Below are 27,524 nucleotides of genomic sequence, written 5' to 3' on the forward strand. Positions count from 1 at the left end.
TTTGAAGAGCTAGTTTTACATGTCACCACATGAGAGCTGGTTTCTCTCTCTTTTCTCGTTTTATCCTACTGTGAAACCACGTGCTAAGACTTTTCACGTGTTTATTTAATACCGCACAGATGACTTGAAGCTCTGCTGAATATGGCTCCTCTGTCTGTTTTAAATCTGATGTCATGTTGCTGGAATTTACAAATAGGTCTGTGACTTGATCTTGCCCTCTTATTTGGCCAAAATTCTAAAACCTTACTTTTATTACACAAATAGGCCAATTAAAATGTACAATGAACACTATATACATGCCAAAACTATTGAGTTGTTGAGCCAGCATTAGAATGCTAATGATGTAAAACACAAAATATTATTGTGTTCTGGTCTGTTGCTTTTTTGAACTTTGCCATCAATGTTTTTCATTAACTTTCATTAAAGTTTGTATTGGTTATTCTATTATGCAGGCCAACTGATGCAAAACGTCAATCTGTTATTAATTTGTAATTGAAATAAAATCATGTTCACCATCCTGAGAAACTCCAAGTTTCCCCAGAAAGATCGCTATACCAATGCAATGCGTCTGCATTTGTTTTACTTCACACTTTTAAAAATAAAGGTGCTTTTTTATCCGTTTCACAAGAGGTTCTTTGTGGCGAAAAGAGGGTTCTTCACATTATAAAGGTAAGAAAGTGATTCTTCTTTAAAGAACCTTTGACTGAATGGTTCTTTATGGAACCAAAAATGGTTCTTCTATGGCATCGCTGTGAATATTGTAAAGCGAGGAGACGCAGTATAGTGTTCTCTTGTTTTCTGTCTTTAGATAAGTTCCAATTGCTGGCATACGTAGTTCTTAACCCCTCACAAGACAAAGTGTTTATCTTTTGGTTTATCCAAACTACTGGTATACAGCAAAGTACACGTTTTGTACAGATGGCAAACTTCCCTTAAATGTTTGATTGAGAGTATGTTGACTTGCTATATGCTTGTTTCAGTAGTGTCAAAAAGTCAGAGACCTCATTAAAATCTGGTCATCAAAATCTACTGTAATTTAAATCCTGGGTAAGAAACAATATTATATCAAATGACAAAGAAACATTTGAGACCATTTCTAGATCACTAAACACATATAAGCCAATTTGCAACACTAGCCAGAACTCGTTGCTTTCATTGAATCACAAAAATATGTCTTTGGAACACTGTCAAAGTGGGTATAACATGGATCTTTGGGTTTTCCACAAACCAGCTTGATTTCCTGCTCTCATTACAGGAGAAAAAGAGATACACCATACAAAGTACAAGGAAATTATGAAAATCACGTACTGTCAATTGTTCAAATAAACATTTGTGCAATGACAATATGGACATACAGATTCAGACTTCAGAAGATTTGATACACTTTAGTCTTTATTTAAAGGTTCCGTATGAACTGACACAGATTTACTGTCTACATTATAAACAATGTTACAATAATCATTTATACAGGAAATAAAAGAATATTCATCTGAAATTCTGTTCTGCATTTGATCTGTATCTCGATAATGGAAATCACTCTGTCTTTGTTTCCAGAAACCAGGTGGATTCAATAACAGAACTGCTCACTACAGTAAGGAATTCATTTAGCTTTGTTCGTTGAACGTCATGCGAAGACGTAACACACATTCCATTCGCAGTGAATATCTCCAAAGACCATAATAGAAAACTTACAGCTAAGGTTTGTATACACTTCACCAAATGTATAGCTGATGATTATAGAGTAACTACTTATTAGCATATGATGCAGAATGTATGGAGATGGAAGCGAGATGCTCTTCAAGTGTAGCATATGAGGGGAATCTTTCTCACTGCATGCTAAACTGAAATCATATGTCTCTTATTCCGAGGTAGATACGGATGGTATTAAGATCGTCAGTAACATCAAGTTATGTAATGTTAGCTTTTCAACAGTAGTATCATCTTATCTGTATTCTTGTTAACAAATCGAGACATACATCTAGATTTCAGATACAAATATACGAATTCCTGGAATGCAACACAGCAAGTACAGCATTTCCCCCTACACAGTATATAAAAACGCAGTATATGAATACAATCAGATTATCTTAATGCATCTCTTGTTTAGCTAATGGCATGCATCACTGGGTTAACCGTATCATAGAAAACAAACTCTGACTTGTGGCATCTAACCAGTGTTGGATGTTCAACAGACATAATGGACGTCAACATTTACACAGTAGATGTATAGCTCAAGGTTTACAAGCGAATCGCCTCTTTAGCTCATTCCAAGCCCATCTAAATCAATGGAAACCACATTTTTGCTATACTGACGCTTCAGCATCCACTTGAATGTTTACTAGCTTGCATTATTGCGTTATTATTGGCCTGATACAATGCAACATTCCAACCAACTGTTAATTGAAGCAGGTTAAATTGAAGACCATATTCATCTGCAATCAAATGGATCTATATAAACGCAGCTGTTCTGCCAGTATTTGAATCCAAGGCTTTTATTCAAAGTGCCTCACTCCCTAATCCATTTTCAAGGATCCCATATTTTGCTGAAACCACTTTTACCTATTTGGTAAAGTTGGATGATGATTGACAAGTTGGTCTTTCTCTCAGTCAGCTTTGTTCAGTTTTGTACCTTTGCTAAAGCGGTACAGAACTGTACAAAGGAGAGAAGCTCAGGGAAAGAAGAGAAAGCATTCCAGTTTTTTTACTCCTTAAAAACAGTACCTGACGTATTTTTCCAAATCTGAATTACAGACTTGTAGTTCGATCGTGCCATCCCTGGCCATTTGGGTAGAGTTTTACATTAATTTCCAGATGTTATCACTTTAAAAATGGTTAAGATTTCAGAGTTATTGAGGGCAATGTATATCTGTGTATTTATTAATGGACAGGCTGGAAGGAAAATAGACATTGGTTTGCCATATGCTTTGGAAGTTGGTTCAGTGTTTCTGTGGGGTGTTCGTTCATCTCGGCACAAGCTGAACCCGGGTTCACAATGGACTCACATGCCCGGAACAGCACATAAAAAAGAACCAAGACAAGTACAATAAACAGTCATAAGAACATTCACATTGCAATGCAACAGCGCTTCACTGGAGATTCATCCACGTTGTGCCTCCAGACCTGGCAGATCATGACCTACAATAACAGAACAATACAGTAATGCAATGAGACAACATTGGATGAGATTAATGATAAAAAATAAGTACTTACTGGGAGATTTTGCAGTTTGTTGTTTTGACGAAGCGTCCCGTGTAGTGGACATTGCACCGGACTACATTGTTGGTGAAGTCGGATTCAAGCACCAAGTATTTTGGATTAACCTGGAGCTGGATTTTACAACAGGAGAAGAAAGAGAATTCAGACGTCATTGGAATATCTCTCATTGAGTCCAAGTACATGTAGAGTAACATAAACTATATTCTTTTATTTGGTAACGATTATACGGTATGTGTTTTACTGTACAGTACATCAACATCACCGACACTAAAATTTTGCCAAATTTAGCAAATTTTGCCGGAAAAGGCAACTTATTTTAACTATCAATTGATTTTGTTTGTCTTTCTTCAAAGGTTCAAAGGTTCCCTCAAAAAGAGAGAAGATAGCATCTGCTTGATGTAGGGCATGTCTGTATCTGTTTTATTAATAAGTACAGGGTGCACCTAACAAAACAGAAGCATACCAAACACATTGCCCAGGCACCAACAATACAATACGTAAGAGCTGGATGGCGTGTCTGATGCAGCTGCACTATGGTGTACCGATCACCAAAAAGCTCCTTGTGCCAAACCTTTTGCAAGACTTGTCATGATTTATTCACACGCCTTAGATACAAGATGCCCTCTGTGAAGACATCTCTTTGTAGGATTATGGAAAATGTCTTCACAAATGATTATATCTGAGATCAACATGAAATAATGAACGGGTTGTAAATAGGTGTCATCTTTGTGCAGAGCGTTACCTTCAGAATGTAGTTTCCTGGCTGAACATCTGTGATGTCAATCCATTGGCAGTCAATATCTGCATTGTATGTGTCATAGCAGCCCGGGCTGAGACCCTGGAAAAATTGAAAATGTGAAACTAATAAATGAACTAAAATAATTTTCCAAACAGGTACGGGAAAACAGAAAGGCAATATGTGTGTGGTACTCCACCTGGGTGTGTGAAGTACAAGCGTATCGTTTTAGGTGGCCAAAGTCACAGGTGGTGTCCTCCAGACAAAAGCTTGCCTTGTGTCCCTCTGCCACCTTGCGCCCGGTGCTCAGCTCTAACAGGTCGTAGTGACTGAACTCATCCATACTGTGGTAATGTCTGAGAAAGAGAGAGACAGAGACAGAGAGAGAGAGAGCGAGAGAGATGATGAACATCAATCTTAAATCTATGGTCAGTGACCCAAGCCGAAGTTCAGCATAAATCTTTCTTTCTTATTTCAAACAAACTCTTTCTAACAGAATGAATATTTCAGTTGGTGAGTTTAAAGCTTCTTCATTGGACCGACAGAACTCCAGTCTACACCGCTTTCCTTACCTTGTCTTTGGTCTGGCAAAAGCACTTTCTTGGAAAGCTGTGGTAATACCTGAAGGACTGCGGCAGGGAAAACACAGGTACTTTCCACTGACAGAGAAAAAGTTCATATTTTCCACAGGGATAGTATATTTCCCATATGTTATGCCTGTAACTGCCAGCCATATTAAAATCCTATTTGATGAGGGGATGACAGACATTTTAGAGGCCTGTAGCCAAATCCCAACAGCCTGAGCAAACTACACTTTGAATGACAGAGAACACACACACGAATGCTAACCACAGAGAAATTGGGCCAGTTAATCACTTCAGGCAAGTATTCTTTTCCTACTAGTGTAACTGAAACTTATTTATTTCCCAAAGAGATTTAAGTTAGAAAATAGAAACTATGTTGGGAAGACAATCATAAAAGTTACTACTTGCTCAGAGGACTTGCTGTCATCCTGCAGTCACCTTATATTTTGGGTCTTTTAGACATTTTTTTGATTGATTTAATGGAAATAGGACATGATGGACAGGACATGATGTGGAGGAGGACAAAATGAGATTGGGAAATGATGTGAGCTGGGTTCTTGTGAAATATTGTAAACTTATGTGTTTTATAACTGCTCACATTAAAAAAGTTTCAAAAACGTTGAATATACGTTTTAATATGAGCCATTAATGTTGAAACTGACAGAACATTTTTAATCTATATAAAATATCAAACACGTCAAACCAATGACAGCAATGACCGAGTGTTTTATATCCGCTTATTTTTAAAAGATAATAGAAAGAAATTTCCATTTCCTGGCAAATAAGTAACTGTTAAAAGTCACCATGAAATCAAACAGGAAATGTGTTTTACAGCGTTGCAGTGATTGTTATAAATGATTCATCTGTGCACACCATTATCTTTTTTTATTCAGTTGCACAAGTTCTTTATCAAAAACGTTAAGCTCCTCTTCCACTCTCAAAAACGACTCTTCAGCACATGACGTCAGCAACAAAAAAGAGGTAGGACTATACTGAGTGTCCAATGGCCAAGCATTTTTAGCCCTCCCCTCCTGGCCCCACTTTTTTTCTTCTGGCCCAACATACATAAAAACCATTCAAAAAGAGAAGGGCAAAATAAAGCCCCGCCCTACATTTCATTTATTCCTGAAGGTGAAATTTGATATAAGCCACGAGTCGGAAAACAAGTCAGCTTTCAGCTTTAGCTACTCAGCGCGTCATCAAGCCGCTTGTTAAACGCGGGATCGCAAAGATTGCAGCGTCATTCATTTTCAAGGTGAGATAGTTGTCATAGCAATCGTCTGTGAGCATGACAGCATAGTTTTATAAGGATTTTATGCGGTCAGATGTGGTTGTTTTCTGGTATGTTGCGTTCGAGACACCTTGGATTTAGGATATTTTACCAACTCAAAACAGGAAATAATTTCTGGAACGGCGTTTCATGTAAATAAACACTCTTAATGTTTTAATGCTAGTAAATCCTTAGCTTACTTTTCGGTTTATGCTGTGCAATATCTCAAATCCACCAGGATGATTTTGATTATTTTATTATAATTGCAGAAGTAATTAACATGAATAGTATGTATGCATGTTTGAATGAGCATTTGTACTTAAACTAGTTTGTTACAATTTATTTGTTCTTGAGAGCCAAATGTCAAATTATGAGACTGTTGGGAACCTTTTTTAAGGTTCTCTGTACCTTAGGCTAAGTGCTATTTTAGGGTCAGCATTGAAGGGTTTCTGTAACTTGTGGCTGACTTCTGAGGAAAGCAAGTGAATCTAAGACATTGTAAATCAATGTGTTCTTCTAAATGTTGTGGGATGTATAGTACACATAGATGTAAATGTCTGTATTTAAAATCAAATGCAAAAGATATAAGCTATATTTTCAATATGTACAGTAAAAGCCATATGAATGAACATTGTCCCCTTTTTAAATATACCTACTTTATACTCAAATGTTTTAATTTATGTAATATTTTATGTTTTGAGAAACACACAAATTCCTAATTTCCTATTTACATTTAGATCCTTTCAATTCTTCTGTAAAGGATACGGTGACATTGTATTGTATTTGTGTATTGTTAGGTCACCACGTGTACATTATAGAGAGTGATAGTATAGGTGTAGTCATGTGGTTCAAGAAGTTCAACTTACTGGTGACAGCTGTGCCACTCCCAGGTGTGACGAGGTCGGTTAGGCATGAAATCAGCCGTTCCTTGGTTCTTCACTCTCTGGGGGAATCGCAGCAGAACCCTGACATCATAGTCTGTAGTCTCAGCATTATAGGCGGAGCTGAGAATAGGGAAAACATTAATAAGGTACTGGAGCATTGAGTGATGAAACACTTTGTATATAAAATGAGCTCATAACAGCAGACTGGAATTTATGCGACAAGACGCCACCCATATTTTTATATGAAGAATTAATTTTCTCCCAGATTACTTCTTTCTCATTGGCTGTTTTAACTGATATGGACATTTTTGGTATAAACAACTCTGAAAGTGTTTTACACAAGTGAGTGTTAGATTTACATTGTGTAAACTATAGCCTGCCCATCTTCCACTAGCCATTTAATCAATTGGATAATACAGGCCCTATAGTTGATAGTTCTCACCTGGCCAAACATTTCTCCTCTGAAGCACAACGCAATGAGTACATGTGGGCTCTTTGAATGTATGTTGAGGCTTGGACATAGTTCGGGTCAGGAACCAGGTCAGGCAAACCTGCAAACAGAAGTCATGTGAGTCACATTCCAAAACCAGATGCCGAAGCATGCAACAGAATTACCACTCAGAAACCAGATAAAGTCTTTAAGCCCGACCTAAACTGGCTAAAGATTGTCTCCCAGCTCAGCCAAGCTGAGTTGGTCAACTTATCTAGTCTGATTTTCAATATAATAAAAGCCCTCACAGAATGCTGTTACATGGCACATCCCCACCATTTGCAAACCCCAAACTCTCTGAACACACAATTGCTCAGAACTCAGGCGAAAAAAACCACCATAATGGTTTACTGTTTTTCTTTCAGCAGGTCAGAACTCAAAACATGCTGTCTTGGGGACAAATGTGATTTTTATTATCTCAGAGCTGTTCTGATTTGACTTACTTTTGAATGTAAAAGTAAAATATTTGAACATGGATCCAAGATACTGTAAAGATACACAAGAGATGAAGATTGTTTTTGATGAGGTAATGCTAAAGCCTCATAGTATAATAGATCAAATGTTGCTTCTCATCTGGTTTCAAGGTCACGCAAAATGAACAAAGTATTGCACGTCGCTGCAAGAGAGAGAGTGTACAAAGAATGAGGGAGGGGTGACATAGAAATAAAAATGATCTCATTTCCCTACTGGATCCAAGTGGCCAACTCTGTTAAAAACAGATAAATAAATAAAAAAGAAATATAGAAACTTTGACGGCTAATGTTCACAACTTACAGCAACCCTGGCATCACATGTATTTCTGTGGATGTGAACATTGACGTTTCTTCAAAGGGAAGAGGCTTCACTTTAGAAATCTGTTTATCTGGTTTCCTGATTTGCATGCAGTGACTTTTGAAGAGAAGAGAGGCTTCCAAAATAACAACCTAGAGAGCAGATCTAATCTGAGTTATGCTAAAGGCATGTTTGGAGAAGCTTTCACTCTATAAACATGACAGCGGTGGCCATTCTCATTTCAGGCATTAGAGTACCACTTCTTCACTCCACTGAGATGTTGGTGTTTATTGAGTACTTAGGCCAGTTCTGTCTGAGGTATATTTTGTGGCCTCGGGAAGCTTCCTTGGTCAGCTCTTGTAAACATTGGTAAGAGAGTGTGAATAGCTGTGGTTCTCCAGCGGCAAAATCTTCATGCAATCTACACTTTTCTCTGTTCTTTGGCTGCCTGCACTACAACGAGTCTCCAAATGAACCCAACTAGAATGGCTTTGCAAGTGCTCAAAGAGGGCTTATGTGAAATATATTCGAAATTGGAAAGCCATCACTGAAATTCCTTTGGTTTCTGTAATGTCTTTGTGTTTATCAGAACAAACATATTTATACAGGTTTGGAACAACTTGAGGGTGAGTTAATGATTATAGAATTTTCATTTTGGGGTAAACTGTTCCTTTAACAAGTATTAAACCTTTAAACAGATTATATAATAATTTATATGATAAAATACCACTGTATGTTAAACTGTGTGTACTGTATCTTAGTTTGAATTAGTTTAGTTTAGAAAAATGCTAATATGCTAGACTGAAATCTGAAAAGAATGTTTCTACAGGCCAGAGCTCCGATTTCACTTGTTAAATTTCAGTGATTGCATCATTTCTCTTAATGCTTATGTACATTCTTTCCACATCTGTATCTTCCAGTGAATTGAGCTTTTTCCTTATGTCTGCATTTGATAAACTGAGATGGTTAGCCGTGAGACAAAGAACATTTCATGTTACAAAATGAAGCTGCACACTTGGCAGTGACCGCCAATGTCCCTAAGGCTCTACACACACCCACTCTCTTCACACTCGCATACTCATCCACACACACATTTTTACTCATGCACACTCACACTTTTATTTAGGAGCTAGCAAAATCTTTTCTGTTTCCTGAGCCACTGGACCCCATGTGTGTTGGAAACTTTCCATCTCCCCACTCAAGTTGCATTGGAATAACACCCTTACACCCCTTATGTTCCCTACTCACATGGACCACTTCACAACAACCAAGTCACTTTAGCCCTTCACCCCACCTTATGTGGCAAAGTCTGGGATCATTCACCCCTTAGCCCCAGCAGTTAAGTCATCACCAAAACCAGACCAAATCTCTAAACAATGAACACTCTTTGTGCAGAATGAGTATACATAAGAGCTACACACATACTACCACATTCACATTTCACAACACCTGGTTTCAATAACACCAAGTCTGAAAATATGAACTTGAACTTTGATTGTAAATTGAAACACAATGGGAAGAGGGATGGAAAGAAATTATGATGAGTTGACTTTTGATGTCAGAAGAGAGTTATTCATGCAGGCTGCCAGTAATAAAAAACAGAAAAAAACCTGCTTAAAATAATAAGACTTATTACCAGCTGCTTTAGCACATAGCTTTTGTGCTGCGAGTCCTTTGGGTTCACATTTGTCAAAGAGATGGCAGAAAAACTAAATTTCTTAGATGGCTCAGTTTTTTCTTGCTTCCTTTCCTTCAAAGGAGACTTTGGAACAAGCTTCACACGGGCATTCTTTGCTAAATCTCCAGTCGTGTGAGAACTTAAGTACCGTCTGTAGTTCCTATTTCATTAACTTTACTTAGCGTAACATTACATAAATGGCGAGCTAAAGTTTGGTAAGTCTGGTGCAGTAAAAGTGAAATTAGGTAATTCAACCTAGCTGTAGCAGACCATGCAATAGTACCACATGACACATAGGGCATGAGAAATGGCTAAAAACAATAAGAGAAGTGACCTTTCTGGTTTTCTGGTCTGTGTCATGGCAAAAAACTAATGTTCTTAAATATACATATATTTGTGAGTCATGTGGAAAGGCATCATACCTCTTTGCTGAGGACGATAAACACTTCCAACATTGGTGTTAGTGTTCTCTGCATTGTTGGAGGCAAGAGGGTTCCGTTGAGGAGGTTGCATGAATGAAGGCTGTGGTTGGGGCCTACCGAATGGTGGGAATTGCTCGTGCTGCGGGCTTTGCACCGCAGGCTGGAATACTGATGCTCCAGTGCTGCTTGATGCACCATTAGGGACAGGTACTGCAATGTTGCCAGAGTCTCTAGAGTCTTCATTGAACAGACTGTGTGTATATCTGTGGTCCAGTCCATCTGAGAATGGTTGCTGTGCAGGTTGGGCAGGAACGGCAGGGTATGGTTGACCGTAGGGGGGGTAGTAGCGATATCTCTCATCGGGAGACACGGGACCCCCTCCGTTGTAGCTACCTCCTCCAAAACTGCCAGTGGAGTACCCACCCCCTCCATTACCTCCTCCAGTAAGACCACCACCGGTGCCTGTGGAATACCCTGTTCCATGGAAGGGAGGTTCATGTGACCTGTCCAAAACAGGATCATAGGGAGCACCATAAGAAGGCTGTTGAGGGAATGGATACTGTGGATAAGCTGGGATATTGAAGGATGATGATGATGAGGAGGAGGAGGTTGATCCAGAGGACGGTCTAAAACGAGTGCCTGTAGACGACTGGAAGCGACTTGTTTCACCTGTCCCTACAGCACCTTGACGCCAATTGTCTGGCACCTGCCCAAAACCGAAGGGATGCCTGGCTTGTCCTCTCACAGTCTCTGAGCTTCCTCTAGAAGGTGCTTGCCTACGTACATTTCCACCCTGTGATCTGCGGTTGGGAGTATCAGCCAAAAGCACCCTGTGGTTCCTTTCTCGCTCCTGAGCCCGAGCTGGGACGTATTCAGCCCCGCTGTTCAGAAGACTGTACATACGTCCATTATTCTCCCATTGAATCCTCTGTCTCCAAGGGCTGGAGTCCTCTGTCTGAGACTGTTGTTGAGATTGGGACTGACCTCCAGCGGTTCCAATCAATACCCACCACGTCAAGAAAGCTACCGGTAGCATCTTGACAAATCCTAAATAGGGATTGCAGCAACAGTGCTTTCCACAAGTTTAACAGACTGGACAGTGATGAACTGTAAGTTGTATGCTTTGATCCAGCGGGTTAAAGATTGTTGGGTAGATGAACTACAATGTCCGCGTCCAAATCATACTACATGCAGTAGAGAAACTTTGTCCCTGGTTTGGTATATGGTACAGACATGGCTGTGAAGAAGGCAGACTCTTTCTGAGGCCCCAGGTTAGACAGCTGAATGAAATATCTTTCTCTTCCTTACTGTCCGGATGTTGAGCGGTTGTCAGTGGACTGAGCATTGCTCTCAAGCTCTCTCAGGACACGACTGCCTGTTGCTCTCTTCTCTGCTTGCCTCTCTAACTGCTTACAATGGTCCGTGAAAAAAGAAAAAATGTTCTCATCTCACCCCCACCTCCTCTATTTCTCCCTCCCTCTAACATGCTTTTTTTCATCAAGTGAGATCCCGCATGGCCCTAGTGCTAGAGCTGTTTCCGAAACTACAGCAATGCCAGATCTTTACATAGGCTTCCAGAGTCAACATCCCCATCTGTGAAGGTACTTTACAGAATATCTATCATGCCTGTGTTGACTTCCTTTGATCATTCTGAACAAGCAGGGATATCTGGTGCATGGCCTACGTTCACCTTCACCCAGGTGTTATTTGGTCCCATCGTCATTTAGTAAGAATACAGCAGCATAGCATTAATAAGGCAGGATATAAAAAAATATGCACCCAAAAGGCCAGAATATGGAAAAAAGAGTTCCATTTAATGGGAAACTACTTTCCTGTAAACAGAGACATAAAATCGAGTTAAATGAGTGAATTAACATTGCAAAAACACATAACACTGCCAGCTGCAGAGGGAGTACTGATTTAGTGTACATTTGTATTTGTATTGTGTGAAAACTAATTACACAAACATACTGTATGTAATATTATGAAATTGTTACAATATAAAACAATATAAAATGTATCCATTTTTAACATTTGTACTAGTAGGAATCATAAGCATGATAGAAAGATCAAATTTGTTTGTGTTTTATAAACGGATTATCATGCTAATTGCAGTGATGTTGCTATTTTTTTAAAACAAAGCTTCTCCAGTGAAAAGCTATTGGTGTTTTTCTAACATTGTATTGTACTCTTAGCTTTACAGCTGGATGGATTGAGGCAATAATCAAACTCACATTTCTATAATGTCCTCTCTTTTTATCGCCAATTGAATCATTGAAAAGTTTGCTTCATTTTTTTATGTGAATAGTGTGCTGCATTGGATTTATTCCTTGTAGCAATGTTAATAGAAAATATGAGTAATTTTTCAGATTAATGCTATTGTTTATCACTGTTTTTAGATTAGTCATTGGATTTTGAGATGTTGTTTATTATTCTAATAAACACAAATTTGGCTTATTTTGGGAAACAGTGAATGTGTTTTTTTTTGTCTCTTAACAGTTAGTCTGTTTACTTCAAGAGTTGCTAATTGACATCTGAAGAGGGATGAGTGCTCCTCTGGCTATTATTATTGGCTTAGAACTAGGGGATCGACAAAGGATAAGAGAAAGTCTTGTAAACTTGTTCACCACCATCATGTGGACTGGCAACCGTACAGCTCAGAAAATTTGATAATTGTGCATTTTTGCTCTTAAAACCATTGGCTGTGTGTGATCTCACTTTGGTATTTGACACACCAAGTGAAATGGTCTGAAACATGCTGGAACGCATTGGCAGCTTGTTAAAGAACTTTTCATGAAAGCTGATCAACAGACATTGATCAGACATGCTCTCCTAAACAATAATTAATATCTTCGTAATGCTTATAAAAAATATGCTGTCCTGTCATTTGCATAACTGTTATGGTGATTGGTCAGTTTATGCATCAGGTGATATTTTTGGTAACTGTATATGGTATGTATCTGCATGTACACTAAAGAAAAAATTTGGTAACACTTTACAAAAAATGCATTAGCTTACACAAACTAACGATAAACATTATACTAATAAAGCATTTATGAATCTATGTAATTGATAGTTAATGCCAATATAAATTTCATGTTAGTTCACAATGTATATAATGTTAACAACTTATTGAAAAATATATTAGTAAACAAAGATTAATAAAGTTTGATTCTTTGTAAGTTCATGTTTGCTAATGCATTGACTAATGTAAACAAATACAACCTTTTTTGTGAAGTGTTGCCAATATTTCAAATAAAAACACATTATCTGGCAACTGATTTGCGCATTACTAAGAAATGTATTTAAATTTGGATACGTAAATTTAACATAAGTTGTTGTAACTGTTATGTTATCCCTATCCTTGGAATACAGATGTATTTATACTTTTTGTCTAATAAATCAAATCAAATTTCGGAATGTTATGAATCTTACATTAATATTCTTGTTTGTTTCATCTCACAGACCAGTTCAAGTCATAATTTAGAGAGTAAGAGCATCTGACTGCTAAAGTTTGGTTTGGTCTTTCGCAGTGCCATATCGGTTTGATTAGGTTATATTTGCAGAATATGAAAATATACTACTTTATTTTGTTATTGCTTTATTGTGTCTTATTGGTACTGTATAAAACACATTGAAGGCAGATGAGCTAAAGAGTTATTTACTTTGTATTTACTTACTTTCCAAATACGGATACAGAGAGGATAAGATTACCACATGACATTGGAATGAATTTCGGGACAGCAAGTTCAAACGGTCCCAAATATCACGTTTCAACAACATTCCTTGCCAGTTTAAACTCATGAGCTGCACGCAATCGTTTTAAGTCCGCTGATTACAACCGAACTTACCAAGACACGTACGGGATAACCGACCAGTTTAGCCGCACATTTCTGGCAGACGCACAGCAACGTGCTTCAAAGTGAAGCTTTACATTGATGTTTTTGGGATGAAAGAGGGAGAGAAGTTTGAGGGGGCGGCTCTGGAGATTAAATAGCCTCTAACCTCTTCCAGCAAAGGGCATCAATATTCATGTGGAGGATGTTTATTGTTACAGTACATCCAGTGTTGTCGAACACTTCGCTGGCTGGTCCCAAATCAGTTCCAGGTGCTGTTAAAATCACACTGGTTTGTTGAAAAAAAATGAATTGAGAAAAACAAGCTGAGGCGAGACGGAATTAGGTGCAATGAAGAGGAAATGTGCGACAATGCTTTTGATAGTCCTCTTAGGAATTGTAAAATATGTCAGTGGCTTTCATCAGTAATAGTACAGACAATAAAAAGAGTGCGACACAGAAAATGTGCCACAATATCCTGCTGTTTTCAAATGTCCCGACATCCTGTTATCTGTGTGTGTTTTGTAGAAATATTCATCAGCAATGATCAGTTCTACATTTCCCAGGTCAGCAAAACAAATCCCGGGGCAGCTCTGCTCCAAGGTAACTCTCAACAGATCAACTCAACACAAGGAGCGCTTTCACAACATAAATAGATGGGGCTTTGACCTCCACAGCATGATTTCCGTATTCCAGAATTTCCTGCCCCAAAAACATGTTTGATTAATCGGCCAGACTTCTCTCTCCAGACCATTGTTGTCAATGCAAAGCTCATTATTTTCTGAGCAGCCCCGGCGTGCTGTTAAAATGCCAACAACCTTTCATTCACTTGCGCAACCTATTACAAGTCCAAAGCAATTACCCTCAAATTTGCTTGTGTTAGTTAGCAGCTAAGCCACAGCTAGAGCTGACAAAAGTGCTCATTTATAGCAGCGGCAAGTGCCCGGGTTTTATGCTTGCTCTTAAAAAGGCAATTCTTATTTCCCTTAAAGTCATTTATTATGTTGGGTAAGGGGAGCCAGGTGTGAAATCTGGCACTACACATTGAACAAGTGGTCAGAAACTATGAAGACAATTCATTCTCTGAGAATGATTTATAATACTGACCAGACATGACTTAAAGCCGCATGAGTTGTACACTTATGCAAACTGTGGGTACTTTTTGTATTTGGGCAGCTATTTAGGGTCTGAAATGATTTGCTGAGAAGATAACTGTGAGCTCTGGTAGTGGCTTGGAATACCATGAAAACACTATAGGCAACTATTGTATTTTCAGTAGTATGATATTGTCATTTGATTACTGTTATAAATGGCACTGCTGTAGGTTTATGTATATATATATATATATATATATATATATATATATATATATATATACAGTTATATACAGTATACTGTATGAAAATGCACTTTAGTGGTTTAATGGTGCAGTGAATGTTTAATCTGGTAATACCATTTAATTAAAATTACTCTATGGCACTAGGGGCCGGATGCTCAAAACTCTTCTTTATACAGAAAATAAGATTGGTCTTCAATTAAGTTATAGGAAGCACGTAAGAATGTTCCTAAGTGTGATTCTTGAACATTTCTTAAAAAGTTCTCAAATATTTTCTTTAGAATATTTTTTAATAAAAAGCAGATGCTTTGCCAAACTTTTACTTGCCTGTTTGTGAATTAATAGTATTTTTATCTATCCAAAAATACATATACATCATTCTCATGTATATAACTTAGCGTGTTATGTGCAACGGCGTTTCCGTTGGCTTATCTCAAATGTTAGCCAGTTTCTGTGTTTTCATCTTTATTTTCATCGACTTCCTTCCCCATCATGCACTGCACCCCGTCAGCCATCTTTTGATTTCACCTGCAACTGAGAGACATTATTGAGACCACACCTGATTCTCGCTCCCTTGGACAGTATATGACCCTTGTGTTCAGTGTAGTCTTGGTCAGGTCTAGTTGTACTCTGTTGGTTGTTAGTACAGACTGTTTCATACGTGCCCGTTTATGTTACCTGTTGTTTGATACTTACCCGTCGTAGGGATGTATTTTGATTTGCGGAGAGTTATTTAGGACCCGAGTGGAATTTTGTCCTTTCCCTGTGCATTTTCATTAAAACTGTACCGTTTTCTTTATAGTGAATTAGATATATCAAAGGATATCTCATACATCATACGTGTATTACATCGGCGCATATAAAATAAATAATAAATAAAGTGCATGAATAAAGACATTAATAAATACAGACATGCAGAAATGAGGCGATAAAAGCTATAAACAATTAATTTTGAAGTGCAGCCATTGAACTCCACTCTGCCTAGAGCAGGGTTGAACAAACGATCAGTCCGACATTGCACAAGAGTCTGATGCCCTACAGGTGTCCTATACACCATGACATCAGAAGAGCGTAACTAGAGAACTGATGGCGTGTGAGAACATACAATGTTTTTTTTATTATTTCTGTGTTATTTCTGTTGTTTCATTCATTTACTGATTAATGTATTTGTTTAGTGGATTTATCTATTCATTAATTTAAATTTAAGTAATTTTTGTCAACGTCTGACCCATTTGTACAGTATTCTACTTCTTCTCTACTTTCCTATCCCCCCCCAAAAAACTTTTAGAAAATCTTTGCTTCGTATACTGTGGTAGGTTAACTGAAACCAGTTTTCCTGCACCTACTGTATTTCATTTCATTTTAATTAAATTTTATTTATATAGCGCTTTTCACAATGTGCATTGTTCCAAAGCAGCTTTACAAGAGAAAATGATAAAAACAGAAATACACAAAAAGGTACAACAGAACGGTACATGGTGTTTAAATAACAAGTTAAATTATTCTAGTAAATAATATCTAATATCAGCATCTCCTGGTGGTTTATTTAGCATATTTTGCATTAAGTGAATGCTTGGCTGAAAAGATGCGTCTTTAGTCTAGATTTTCAATTGGGCGAGTGTGTCTGATCCTCGAATAGTATCAGGAAGGCTATTCCAGAGTTTAGGTGCTACGTATGAGAAAGCTCGACCCCTTTGGTGGATTTAGTTATTCTAGGTGTTATCAAAAGTCCTGAGTTTTGAGATCTTAGAGAGCGTGATGGGTTGTCGTGTGATAGAAGTGCTGTTACGTAGGTAGGGGCTAAACCGTTTACGGATTAACCGTTTACGTGATTAAGAGAACTTCAAAGTCAATACAATACTTAATGGGTAGCCAGTGAAGGGTGGATAACATTGGGGTTATGTGATGGTATTTTCTGGACCTGGTTAGAACTCTGGCAGCTGCGTTCTGAACTAACTGTAGTTTGTTTATTGATGATGCAGGACAACCACCTAGTAGCGCATTACAGTAGTCAAGTCTTGAGGTCATAAATGCATGAATAAGCTTCTCTGCTTCAGCAACACATAGAATATTTTGTAATTTGTCAACATTTGTTGGAGTAACAGTGTAGCCTTCAACTTGCAGGTTACAAGCAGAGATATTTGGCTGACGTGTTTCCCCCACTTTGTACTGTATGAATTTTTGTTCTATTGTTGCACAAATTGCTTAAATCTCCCATCACACTTTGTAAGTCACTTTGCATATAAGCGTCTGCTAAATTACTAAATGTAAATTTGCATGTAGAATAAATGTAAAAATCACAGTTTTTTTATAATGAAAGCTAAAGTAAGGCAATGACGTCAATAAAAAATTCCCCACAGGCAAGTAAATAAAATACACAGCTTGATACACGTCACATGTGAAACAACCAAATACATGGATGCATAAAACATCTTATCTTTTGAACTGTGAGGCTGTCCTAAGTTTAAGATGATATTTACGACAGCTTTTATTTTGAATATTTATTTTAATGAGTATTTAGTCACACATCATGGTTTTCTATAAAGCAGGTTTACACAACTAACACTGAACCTTTGGTGACCTGAGAATGGCTAATTATAGTCAAACACAGCTAGTTATTCCCTCAGGAGGTTACCTCACAAAAACAACACGTCCCTCCCGAATCATAAATGCCTCCTGCTTATTCTTTGGCTGGAATTCATACAAGTCGATCTGACATGATTAGTCTGATTTAGATAAAAAAACTGTGATCCAGTATGGCACAGTTTCAACCTAGACACATTTGTTATTTTATTGTCAGATTAAACGATTTAACAGCATTTACATTAGCATGTTATGAAAGGAAGGTTAAACAAGGGGGTTCACAGACAGATTTTTTGCCTTTTCTGACGCTTCTATGAATTTCATGCATCTCAAGCGGGTGTTGAATGTCGTGGCCCGTCTTGAAATTCTCTTACTCTCAAAAGGTCATGAAGGTCAAGGGATTCTTCCTTAAATTCCTATGGAAATACTTATGGAAAAACGTCCCGGTTGTGTAGAGATACCGACTGGGGTTTGATCTTAAGAACCTATCATCTCCCAGATAAATTTAAAATGCCAATGGGCTTGGCGAATGGCACACGCAGGCCAGTCTCCGCCCCATACATACGGGTATAAAAGGAAGATGGTGGCGGTCATTCACTCACCCTTTGAACTGAGGAACCTGAGAGCTCCTGCAGCGGTTCGGCGAAGCGTTTTTGCAGGAAGACACAACGTCTCGTTCCCTCCATCAGGGAACGGAGGTTACAGTCATAACCGGGACGTTCTCATTCAGTCTGTCTCTCGACGTTGTGTCACATTGTGCCACAGCGCTGTGCCGTATCATGACCTCCAGCTGGGCGACCCTGACTAGACTAGTGAGTCATAGGGGTGCTACTGCGAGACGTAACCTTCCAGTAACTTAGAAGTGGTCATACTGAGAAGCCTATACTGACGGTCATCACGGACAGTGGCGTACGCCTCTAGTAGCGAGGTGCTGTCCGGAGCCGAATACAGGGGAAATTTATCTTTTTATGAGAATGCGGGCACCAGGGCCCAGACTTGATAGTAATGCAGCAGGCAGCGTCCCTCACTGACCCAGCGTTGGCAAGGCCAGTGTCGGGCCTGATATTGTTTCCACCGTGTTGGTCCCGTCAGGGCCGCTTAGAGGACTTCTTGGCATTTTGCTGATGGGGATCAGATGCATTTCGAGGGTCTGCATCTCGGGTGGGCCATCCTCTGGGAGGTCCCCGAACCCAGAGGAGCCGCTGCGGGGGGGCGGGGCTGTTGGGAAGCAGACTGCGCTCGGGACCATGACAACCTGGGGCGGCCACATTGCGACGCTGCAGACTATTTTATAGCCTTGCTATAACGCTGCTCCACGTCCTAAATCCAGCAGATTGAAGTGAGTCTCAGAGACGTTTTCGCTTGACAACATGTGCCACGCAGGTTCCGAAGAACAAAGGATGAGTGAATGATCGCCACCATCTTCCTTTTATACCCGTAGGTACGGGACGGAGACTGGTTTGCGCGTGCCATTCGCCGAGCCCATTGGCGTTTTATATTGATCTCGGAGATGATAGGTTCACAAGATCAAACCCCAGTCAGTCTCTCTACACAACGTCGAGAGACCGACTGAAGGGGAACTACAGTTGACATTAGTTTGAATGCACATGCCATTGTTTTAGACTTCACATGACTGATTTTCAATACAACGGAGGTGGATAGGGATTTTGAGATGCTGTAGTCACCATTCACGCTCATATAAAAGAACCAAGTATAGATTGAACATTCTGTTAGATAGTAACTCTGGGTGTTCCAGCGAAAAAGTCATTCAGGTAAAACTACATGAAGGCAAGGCATGATGGGTGAACTGTCCCTTTAATTCACCATTCATCAATACAATCATTACAATGTTTCTGATGTACGCCAGAAGGCTTTTTTTACTGCACTCAGAGGAAAGAAGTTTTCTCTCTGAATTGCTTTCTAAATGCCTCTTAAAACATAAATGTTAAAAGAGTTTCTGACACGTCTTTAGTATCTTATACTGCCCAAAGGCAGTTTGTATTTTATGAGAGTGTTTTATGTTTGTTCATGTAAAAATGCCCTATACTTGTTCTCTCTCCAGACTTGTAATAGCCTACATTCTGGCAAGAATAATACTGCGAGTCTAACTATACGCACAGTTTTTACAAATGGATATCACACAGACGTTCTTACACTTTCTGCATTCAGCTATTTGGACTTCAGAGCAGTTCATACTTTGAGCTGAATGTTTATCTCAGTTTCTTACTCTCTTGAGGGGAAACCATGGCATGGAAACACCCATAGTAAACAGTGCAGTTGCTCAACACAAAAATCGTATACACACATCTGTAGTGCTAAACAAACCTCGCCCTACACTAACAACACACACTTTTCTTATATGCAGATGAACTTTATAAAAAACTGGGATGGTATTTGGATTTTAGTGTTTGAGATTTACTGATTGATGATCATATTCATTTACTGTATGGAACACCAAGTTACTTCAGAGATTACCACGGTGTAAAATGCATGTCCACTAAACTTTTCTTGGGTTAAAAACATAATTTAGTCTTGCTTTTGGTACTTACTTTACTTGGTTAGTAGCGTTGCTAAAATTTATGTTCAATATTTGATTATGCATGCAGCGTTCTGCCATCTAGTGTCAGATGATTTAAATGCATTATCTTCATTTTCAACAATATTTTATATTCACAATATTGTACCTTCATCACAATTATCTTGCTTATGTAAAATTCAATATATTGCCTGGTGGGTTGTTTGTTAGGATGACAACGATTGGGTGTTTACTGTTTTTTTCAGCATAGGAGTCATTTTACAGCATGAAGTATTATATTTCCAACATGAAGTAATTTCCACGTCACAAGAAATGTTTTGTGAGGGTTGTCTAGTGGATTAATGATTTTAATCACATTTTAGTAAAATGGCAGTTTATTTTGACTGGCTAAGGCTAATTCCTTCATATAGGTGGCGTATAAAATCTATAAAATAATCATAAAACGAAATCATAAAATAATGTCAAATTATATTTTATTTGTATTTACACGTGACATTTATCATGTTTTTTAAATCTAGATCTTGCAGGTGTATGTATGTTTTTATACATACAAAATGAATATGCACAGTATAGAGACATGTATTATGTAAACACGAACATTTATTCTGGATGCGATTAATCGCTTGACAGCCCTATAACATTTATACAACATATATATCAATTTTTTGCTAAAATAAATGAGCAAAAATAACAAGATATGTTTAATATGACCTTTATGTAACATAATCTGAAGTCAAGTGCTGAGATATAAAAACGCTCTAAGTTGAAGAAGCACCCCATTCCATCTTTTAGACCAACATTTTCTGGTCTTTGCATGTGAAAATGTTGAGCTGGCTGTTTCTTTGCTCTGAAAATAAAAGTACAGATGACAGGAAAGAGCAGCTCTGAAGTGCTTTAAAACTGGCTGATGTCGGCATGTTAATTCTTTCTTATTACTCTCTTAGGAGGAGCGCATCACCTCATTTCTCTCTCTTAGTCTTCGGACAACTAACCATCAAAGTCTTACCCTGTAGTCAATGTGCTACTTCATTAATTAAGCCCATATGTCGCTCTTTCCTCATAATGCACGATTTCTCCTGACTGGGCAGTGCTGTGCTGGGACGCCCTCAACATAGAAATACTGCAGGCGGTGTTAAATCAACACTTTTGTAGAGTTAAAAAGTACACAGGTCCAGATATAGATATTTTTGTACATTGATAAAAAAACTGCGGTTTTATTATAGTAAGTGTTGAAACCGTGTTTTTAGCAGACCATTTGTATTACAATACACTGTTAAAAATAAAGGTGCTTTAAAGGTTTTTCACACTGACGCAAAGGTAAAATGTTCTCTATGGAATCATTTAGACGTTCGTGTTCTTTTATGGCAACGATATTCTTGGACTCACTGACACTTAGTGTTGTGGAGGGGAACATCATTTAAAGCAAATATTAGATAACAATTATGCATTGCATAATTCATTTTTCGAACTGGGCATCTACAACACTGTTCAGCTCCTCTATTTCGATAGCACTTTGTTTGCGTTGTTTTTCATTCTTGCAAAACATCTTTACATTAAAATAGAAATATTATATACGTAACATTCAATTACATTGTATTATTGTGTTTTCCCCAACACAATGGTGGATGAAACTGCCACATTGGATGAAACTGCAATTGTTTCTGTGTGTAGCTCTTGTTGCTTATATCAACATTTTTTCATGGGATGCACATTGTAATACTGTAAACTAGTGCATATGAATATAAACAGAAAGAGTATGTGTGTTCTCAGTCACAAAACACAGCTTCTACACATCCAGTGTTATGATTTATTTACCAATAAACATGAATGCAAGTCATTTGTAAGTGGTTATATCAGTTTACACCTGATGTAGTAGTGTTCAGCTTTAAAATGCTTCAGTTATGCCACTGATATGACTTTGCCTTTGTCTCCAGGTATACATTTCAAAATGATTTATTTACTTTTGTACAGTAATGAAATGTATATTGTAAGCCTGGCTTTATTTATGCATAAAACTATTTCCCAGTGATTTAGAAATGCAATAACAATATAAAAATATTTTGTAAACAAGACTTATTAACTGGGGTATTTTAATCACTTTTTTTCTTGGAATACAAACACAAATCAATGTATTTTTTTATAGTGGACTTGTGGAAAGGTGCCTGTAGAGTGTAGATACTAGCATACCTTCAATCACAAAACAGAGAGAAAGAGAGAGAGACAGAGGTTTTATATGTGCACATGCTAGCCGAACGCCCTTCGGAGAGATGGAGGGCGGTGTCAAAGATACGAGTGTTATTCTTCCCCTTTATTTTGTGGTCTTTATTACTGTCTAATGCACATCACTATTCACACAGCGCATTCTCAGACCCTCCCACAGCACGCACACCGCCAACACCTCTAACACACACACAAGGGTAGAGTCCTTTATTCACTGCTGAAGTAGAGCACTCAGAATTCCACACTCGTCTGTACTGGAGAAAATGAGGGAGAGAGAGGCATAAGAAAGGTGAAGTAAAAGAGAGATCAAGGATGATGCACGCTGGCCCAGCAGCGCTGCAAAAAATGTCACTACGAGCTGCGTTATAAATCACTGACCGCTGTGATGTGTTTACTCATTACACCGAGGTGCAGCTCTGTCATCCGGAGTCTTATTTAGTCCTCCAGAACCCAAACCCGAGGCCGCCGCGACCCCAGCGCTGATCTTATCAACCCAGTGGCTGAGCTGAGATAAAACCAACTGCGCTCAAGCTCACCGACTAAACATTTAGAGAGCTAGTTGGTAGTACAGTTATGGGGATGTTCTTTTGTAGGTTGCGGATGCAGGCTGCTTACATACAGTATAAACTCACTGCTGATAATGGCTCATGGGTCCTAGCTTGAGAATGTCTATTTGAGACTTTAATTTTTGTTTATTCACCGAATCTCGAATCTCTAATCTTCTATAACCTCAAACACAAAAAGTGTAGCATACTTTCATGTAATACTGATAATGTCAAAAATCTGTTTTGATCCAAGTTTTAGCAGATCTTCCTAATACTTTCAGCTGTTAAGTTGAAATGCATGCATTTGAATGTAAATTTGCTTGAAGGTTCATGGTTTGACAGTATAGACAACAATATAACACAAGGTCATACCACTCCCTCTGGGTGAGATAAAGTAACAGTATTCTGATGCTCGTGAAACATGAACATTAATGTTTTAATATCTCATGAAGACTGATACAGTAGTACAGCTTCAAAGAAGTCAAGCAATCAGGTGATGATTTAAATCTGACTGAAGGCATAAAGCCTGTGCATGAGAAATTAATAAAATTCATCTTTGGGGCAGGAGTGAGATACAGGAGCATATTTCTGATACATACACGCAGCTGTCCAAGAGCGACTCTTTAAATGTCTAGAGGCGAGGTGCGAATGGGAAGCTTTATAATGGGGATTTACTGTCTGCAGTTAGTTTTCTCGTTGATGACTGCCAAGGAAGTTCGTAAAGTAAATCAATGTCTCTTTTTTTCATGAAGGTTTTCTTTATGAAATGATGATATTTAGTGAATAGTGATATCATCATCTTTCTGCAGTGCCCATATCACCAGATATTCCTTTTACTGCACTGTCACTGATACAAGAAGACAAGGATGCAAAATTTCACTCACAATTTTTTTGTTTACGTGACTCTGAAATCCATAACCAGAGACAAGGGACAATACCTTGAGTGCCCTCATACCAACATCTTTCACTCTTTTTTATAGGATGCTAACCATAAGATGACATTTTATTAGGGTCTTAAAAATGTTTGCAAGAAACTTTTTCCCAGTCATTGAACTGAGATACTTTTTTATTGAAACTAACAGTCAAAAGTGTTAGAACATTTAGGCCTACATACTCATGCTTTTCCACATTTAGAATTGAATATAGTGCTGGCCGATAGACGGATGCCATCGTCCATCGCCGATGGCTAACGGACGTGACGTTGTTGAGCCGGCATCGGGATTCCAACAAATGTTTCCCTTTCGTCACGTGACTCTCGCCGATCGGTGCTGCGGACTGCAAATCAGGACACGCAGTTTGTGCAGCGCTCGTTGTATGAAGACGCGTGTCTGCGCAGCCCGTGTTGTATAAAGAAGACGCGCCTACTGTTTTCTCCTTGCCTCGCCATTCAGACCATGTTGACACACACTGGATAGCTGTATGTGTGCACTCACTGTGTGTGTGAATAGGAAAATGACTAAACATCAAAGAGAAGTTTGTGATATGACGTGTTTAATCTGCACATGATTTCAGTCTATAATTAGAAGAGGTTGTTCTGTGGCTGCTTTTCATCTCTGTCAGAATAAAAGGCTGCTCCGGGCACCAAGATATGTTCCCTCTTAATCTTAAGACTTCAATTGTAACATTTGTTGCTCCAATTAATCAGTTGAGTCCTGATAATGCACACCTAAGGTAATACATATGTTTGGGAGACTGAGTGTCCACTGGTGAAAAATTGCTGCTGTCTGGAGATTAATCATGTTTGAGAGAGAGAGAGAGAGAGTGAGAGAGAGAGATATGTCATGTCTCTGGAGGGAAAGACCATAGGCATGAGTGACTCTCAGTGGGTCGAAGAAGCTGATTAATTGGCAGCCTGTTGAATGCAGGGAGAAGCGACTGTCCAGACACACATCATAAAGCACAAAGCAAGGGCTCGACTGCACTCGGGGGAGGCCTGAATGGACAATCCACTGTAGACATCAGCCATGGCTCTTCTTTTCAGCATCTCTCCAGCTTTCCCTTGGGTACCGTGATGCCATCTAGCTCAACCCGTGATGCTCACACAACAACTTCTTGTCATGTAATGAGCTACAGGTCAGGATAGAGGGTACATGTCAGAGGTAAAGGCAAGTTTGGGGTTTCAATTTGTTTTGGTGTTAAGGTAATGCCAATCCCATGTACATGTAGCTCCGTATTTGACTTGTCCACATCGCAGCTGGCTAGGAAACTTGACTGACATGTAAGAAAACATTTTTACTTGTTTTTCGCCTCTTTTATAATAGTAAATAAGTGCTGAAGAAGAATAAAAAATGACCTCCTTGGTTGGTCACGTGACTCAAAACTATGGATGGATAATATGCAATCATTATAGGGTTATTCAAAAAGTCATAAATGTTTACAAACCGAGCAACATTAGCTTAATTTCTAAACAAGTTCTTTGTTCATTCAGAGACATTATAATAGATTAGGATAATGTCTTTGCTCTTTGAAACCTCCAATTCGACCCTAACCCTAAGCGCTCCAAATATCAAGACACTTAACTCGCCAAAGCGAAGAGCCACTTGAGTGGTTACAATTAAAGCAAGGCAACAGTCGTTTTTCAGTTTGCTCATGCCTTTCAGATTGATCACATTTTTTCTCCCCGGTGCGGAAAGCCATTTGCCAAAGAAAATAGATGGTCAGTGATTTTATGTGTGATTTTTGTAACGTATGGCTTCCTGCTAAGATAGTTCGAAGTTTATATGCTGTGAAGTAAAGGCAGGAGATACCTGTAAGCCGGGATGGCTGACATTACTGCTTTTAGGGGTGGGTTAAGGAGATGTTATTATTATATCATTAGAGGATCTGTTCAGTACATGCAATTCTTCTGGACTTCCAGCTGCTCATCCAGAACAGTAGATGGCAGAGGTGGACCACATTTTAACCTAGAGCAAGACCAAAGGTGGGCACGCTTTTGTTAATGGTGTTTCTCACTTATATAAGAATGCAGTCTCAGTTCTGTTTTTCTTATCTGCAAGAAATTACGCTGTACTTCCTTATCAACTCCTGCCCCCATATTTTATCTCCAAAAGTGCCTCGCTGAGTCAGAAAAGCACGAGTCTTGTTCTGTGATCGAGTGATCTAACTTTGATCACTGACCTATTTCATAAAGTCATTGATAAATATAATATCAGCTATGCAAAGGATTATGCCTCTTAGCATAATAAACTTTTAAAGGACTCTGAGCATTGCAAATCCATGACATGGAGATCTTGCAAATGATACATTTACAGAAGAGCCAATGGAAAATGCTATAGTATTTGCTAACTGTTGTGTTTCAGCCAGCTGGCATATTTCCAAGTGAACAGAAAGCGTTTAGTAGGTCATTTTGGTGCTTGAGTAATTGTAAAAGTTTACAAAAACTACAGTATGACATGCATAGATTAATCATGCATAATAAGAGCAGAAATATGCATTAAGAAAGTAAACAGCACAGAAAACCATATAACTTATCTCAGAAGGCGAGCACTGTGGGCTCCAAGAAGACGATATCAACACGGAAATGGGAGGATGGAGAGGAAGATGGACTCGAGCCCCTGATGTGGGAAGAAAATAATGGAAAAGCAGAAAAGCTTAAAAAAGTAATCTTTCTAAAATGACTTGATTTTTTTCCAGCAGGCTTGTGGCCTGTACTAATAGCGATCGGCAGCAGGCCGTGTTCAGCCATAGCCCGTTTCTGCACTGGAGGGTACAGGGATTAGGCAGAGAGAGGAAGCCCAACTGGACAGAGTCACTGGGCCATTGACAGAGCAAGAGAGGGCTGGGGCGGCAGAAAGTCAAACAGTGGGACACATCAAATATTTCTGCCTTTTCACATTCACAGACTCTTGTCTGTTTTGCTTGGACTAAGTGAATAAAAGAAAGTTTTAGATGATTGTGCCCTAAGGCTACAGATTAGATAAAGGGAACATGTTGTTGAGCCAAAAGTAATACTGGGGTAGTTACCACAGCTCACCGTTAGTTTCTGTATATTCACAAACCTAAAAGTTAAGCCTTTCACAAAGTCAAAAATGTAACATTGTATTAAATATTACAGTGTATGCAACTGCACACTACAGTTGCATGAATATATCTACAGTTTTGACTTTTTGTGTAAGAAAGACCATTTTGAACTAGGCACTTGAAACCAACATAAAAGAAACATTCCACAAGTATTTGTGCAAGTACATTTTTACCACCGTAGTACTATTTTAACCGTCCAATTACTGACGCCCCCTTTTAGCTTAATATGTTATGCAGGGACGGCACTACCTATAGGCAGAGCAGGCAGTTGTCTAGGGCCTCAGGCTTGTAGGTGGGGCCTGAACTAGTAGTCTACTTGAGTCATTGCTGCGCACACCTGTCCTAACATGCAGCGCGACGCATGTCCCCGCATATAGTATCTCTTATACAGTCATTG

The 27,524-nt window shown here is 38.7% G+C and overlaps 1 protein-coding gene across 1 annotated transcript; it reads right to left on the bottom strand.

Annotated features, from left to right (window-relative positions):
• Positions 1 to 1,367: 1,367 nt before the first annotated feature.
• On the bottom strand, positions 1,368 to 11,465 carry loxl1 (lysyl oxidase-like 1). The gene is made up of 7 exons (XM_079465315.1): positions 10,052 to 11,465; positions 7,133 to 7,241; positions 6,673 to 6,810; positions 4,152 to 4,308; positions 3,959 to 4,054; positions 3,211 to 3,326; positions 1,368 to 3,135 (listed from the first exon to the last, which is right to left on the bottom strand). Exons 1-7 carry the CDS (start codon positions 11,085 to 11,087, stop codon positions 3,129 to 3,131), a joined length of 1,659 nt encoding a protein of 552 aa, XP_079321441.1. The 5' UTR covers positions 11,088 to 11,465; the 3' UTR covers positions 1,368 to 3,128.
• Between the last annotated feature and the right edge of the window lie 16,059 nt (positions 11,466 to 27,524).

The sequence above is a fragment of the Barbatula barbatula genome (genome assembly GCF_947034865.1).
Source record: "Barbatula barbatula genome assembly, chromosome: 10".
NCBI classification, from domain to species: domain Eukaryota; kingdom Metazoa; phylum Chordata; class Actinopteri; order Cypriniformes; family Nemacheilidae; genus Barbatula; species Barbatula barbatula.

Bases quoted from the DNA above. Each gene is read 5' to 3' on its own strand.
- loxl1 (XM_079465315.1), bottom strand. From the start codon at position 11,087: ATGCTACCGGTAGCTTTCTTGACGTGGTGGGTATTGATTGGAACCGCT. The intron at 6,811-7,132 runs GTGAGAACTATC...CCCTATTCTCAG, and splicing joins GAGGAGAAATGTTTGGCCAG to CTCCGCCTATAATGCTGAGA. The intron at 4,055-4,151 runs GTGGAGTACCAC...CAATTTTTCCAG, and splicing joins CTTGTACTTCACACACCCAG to GGTCTCAGCCCGGGCTGCTA.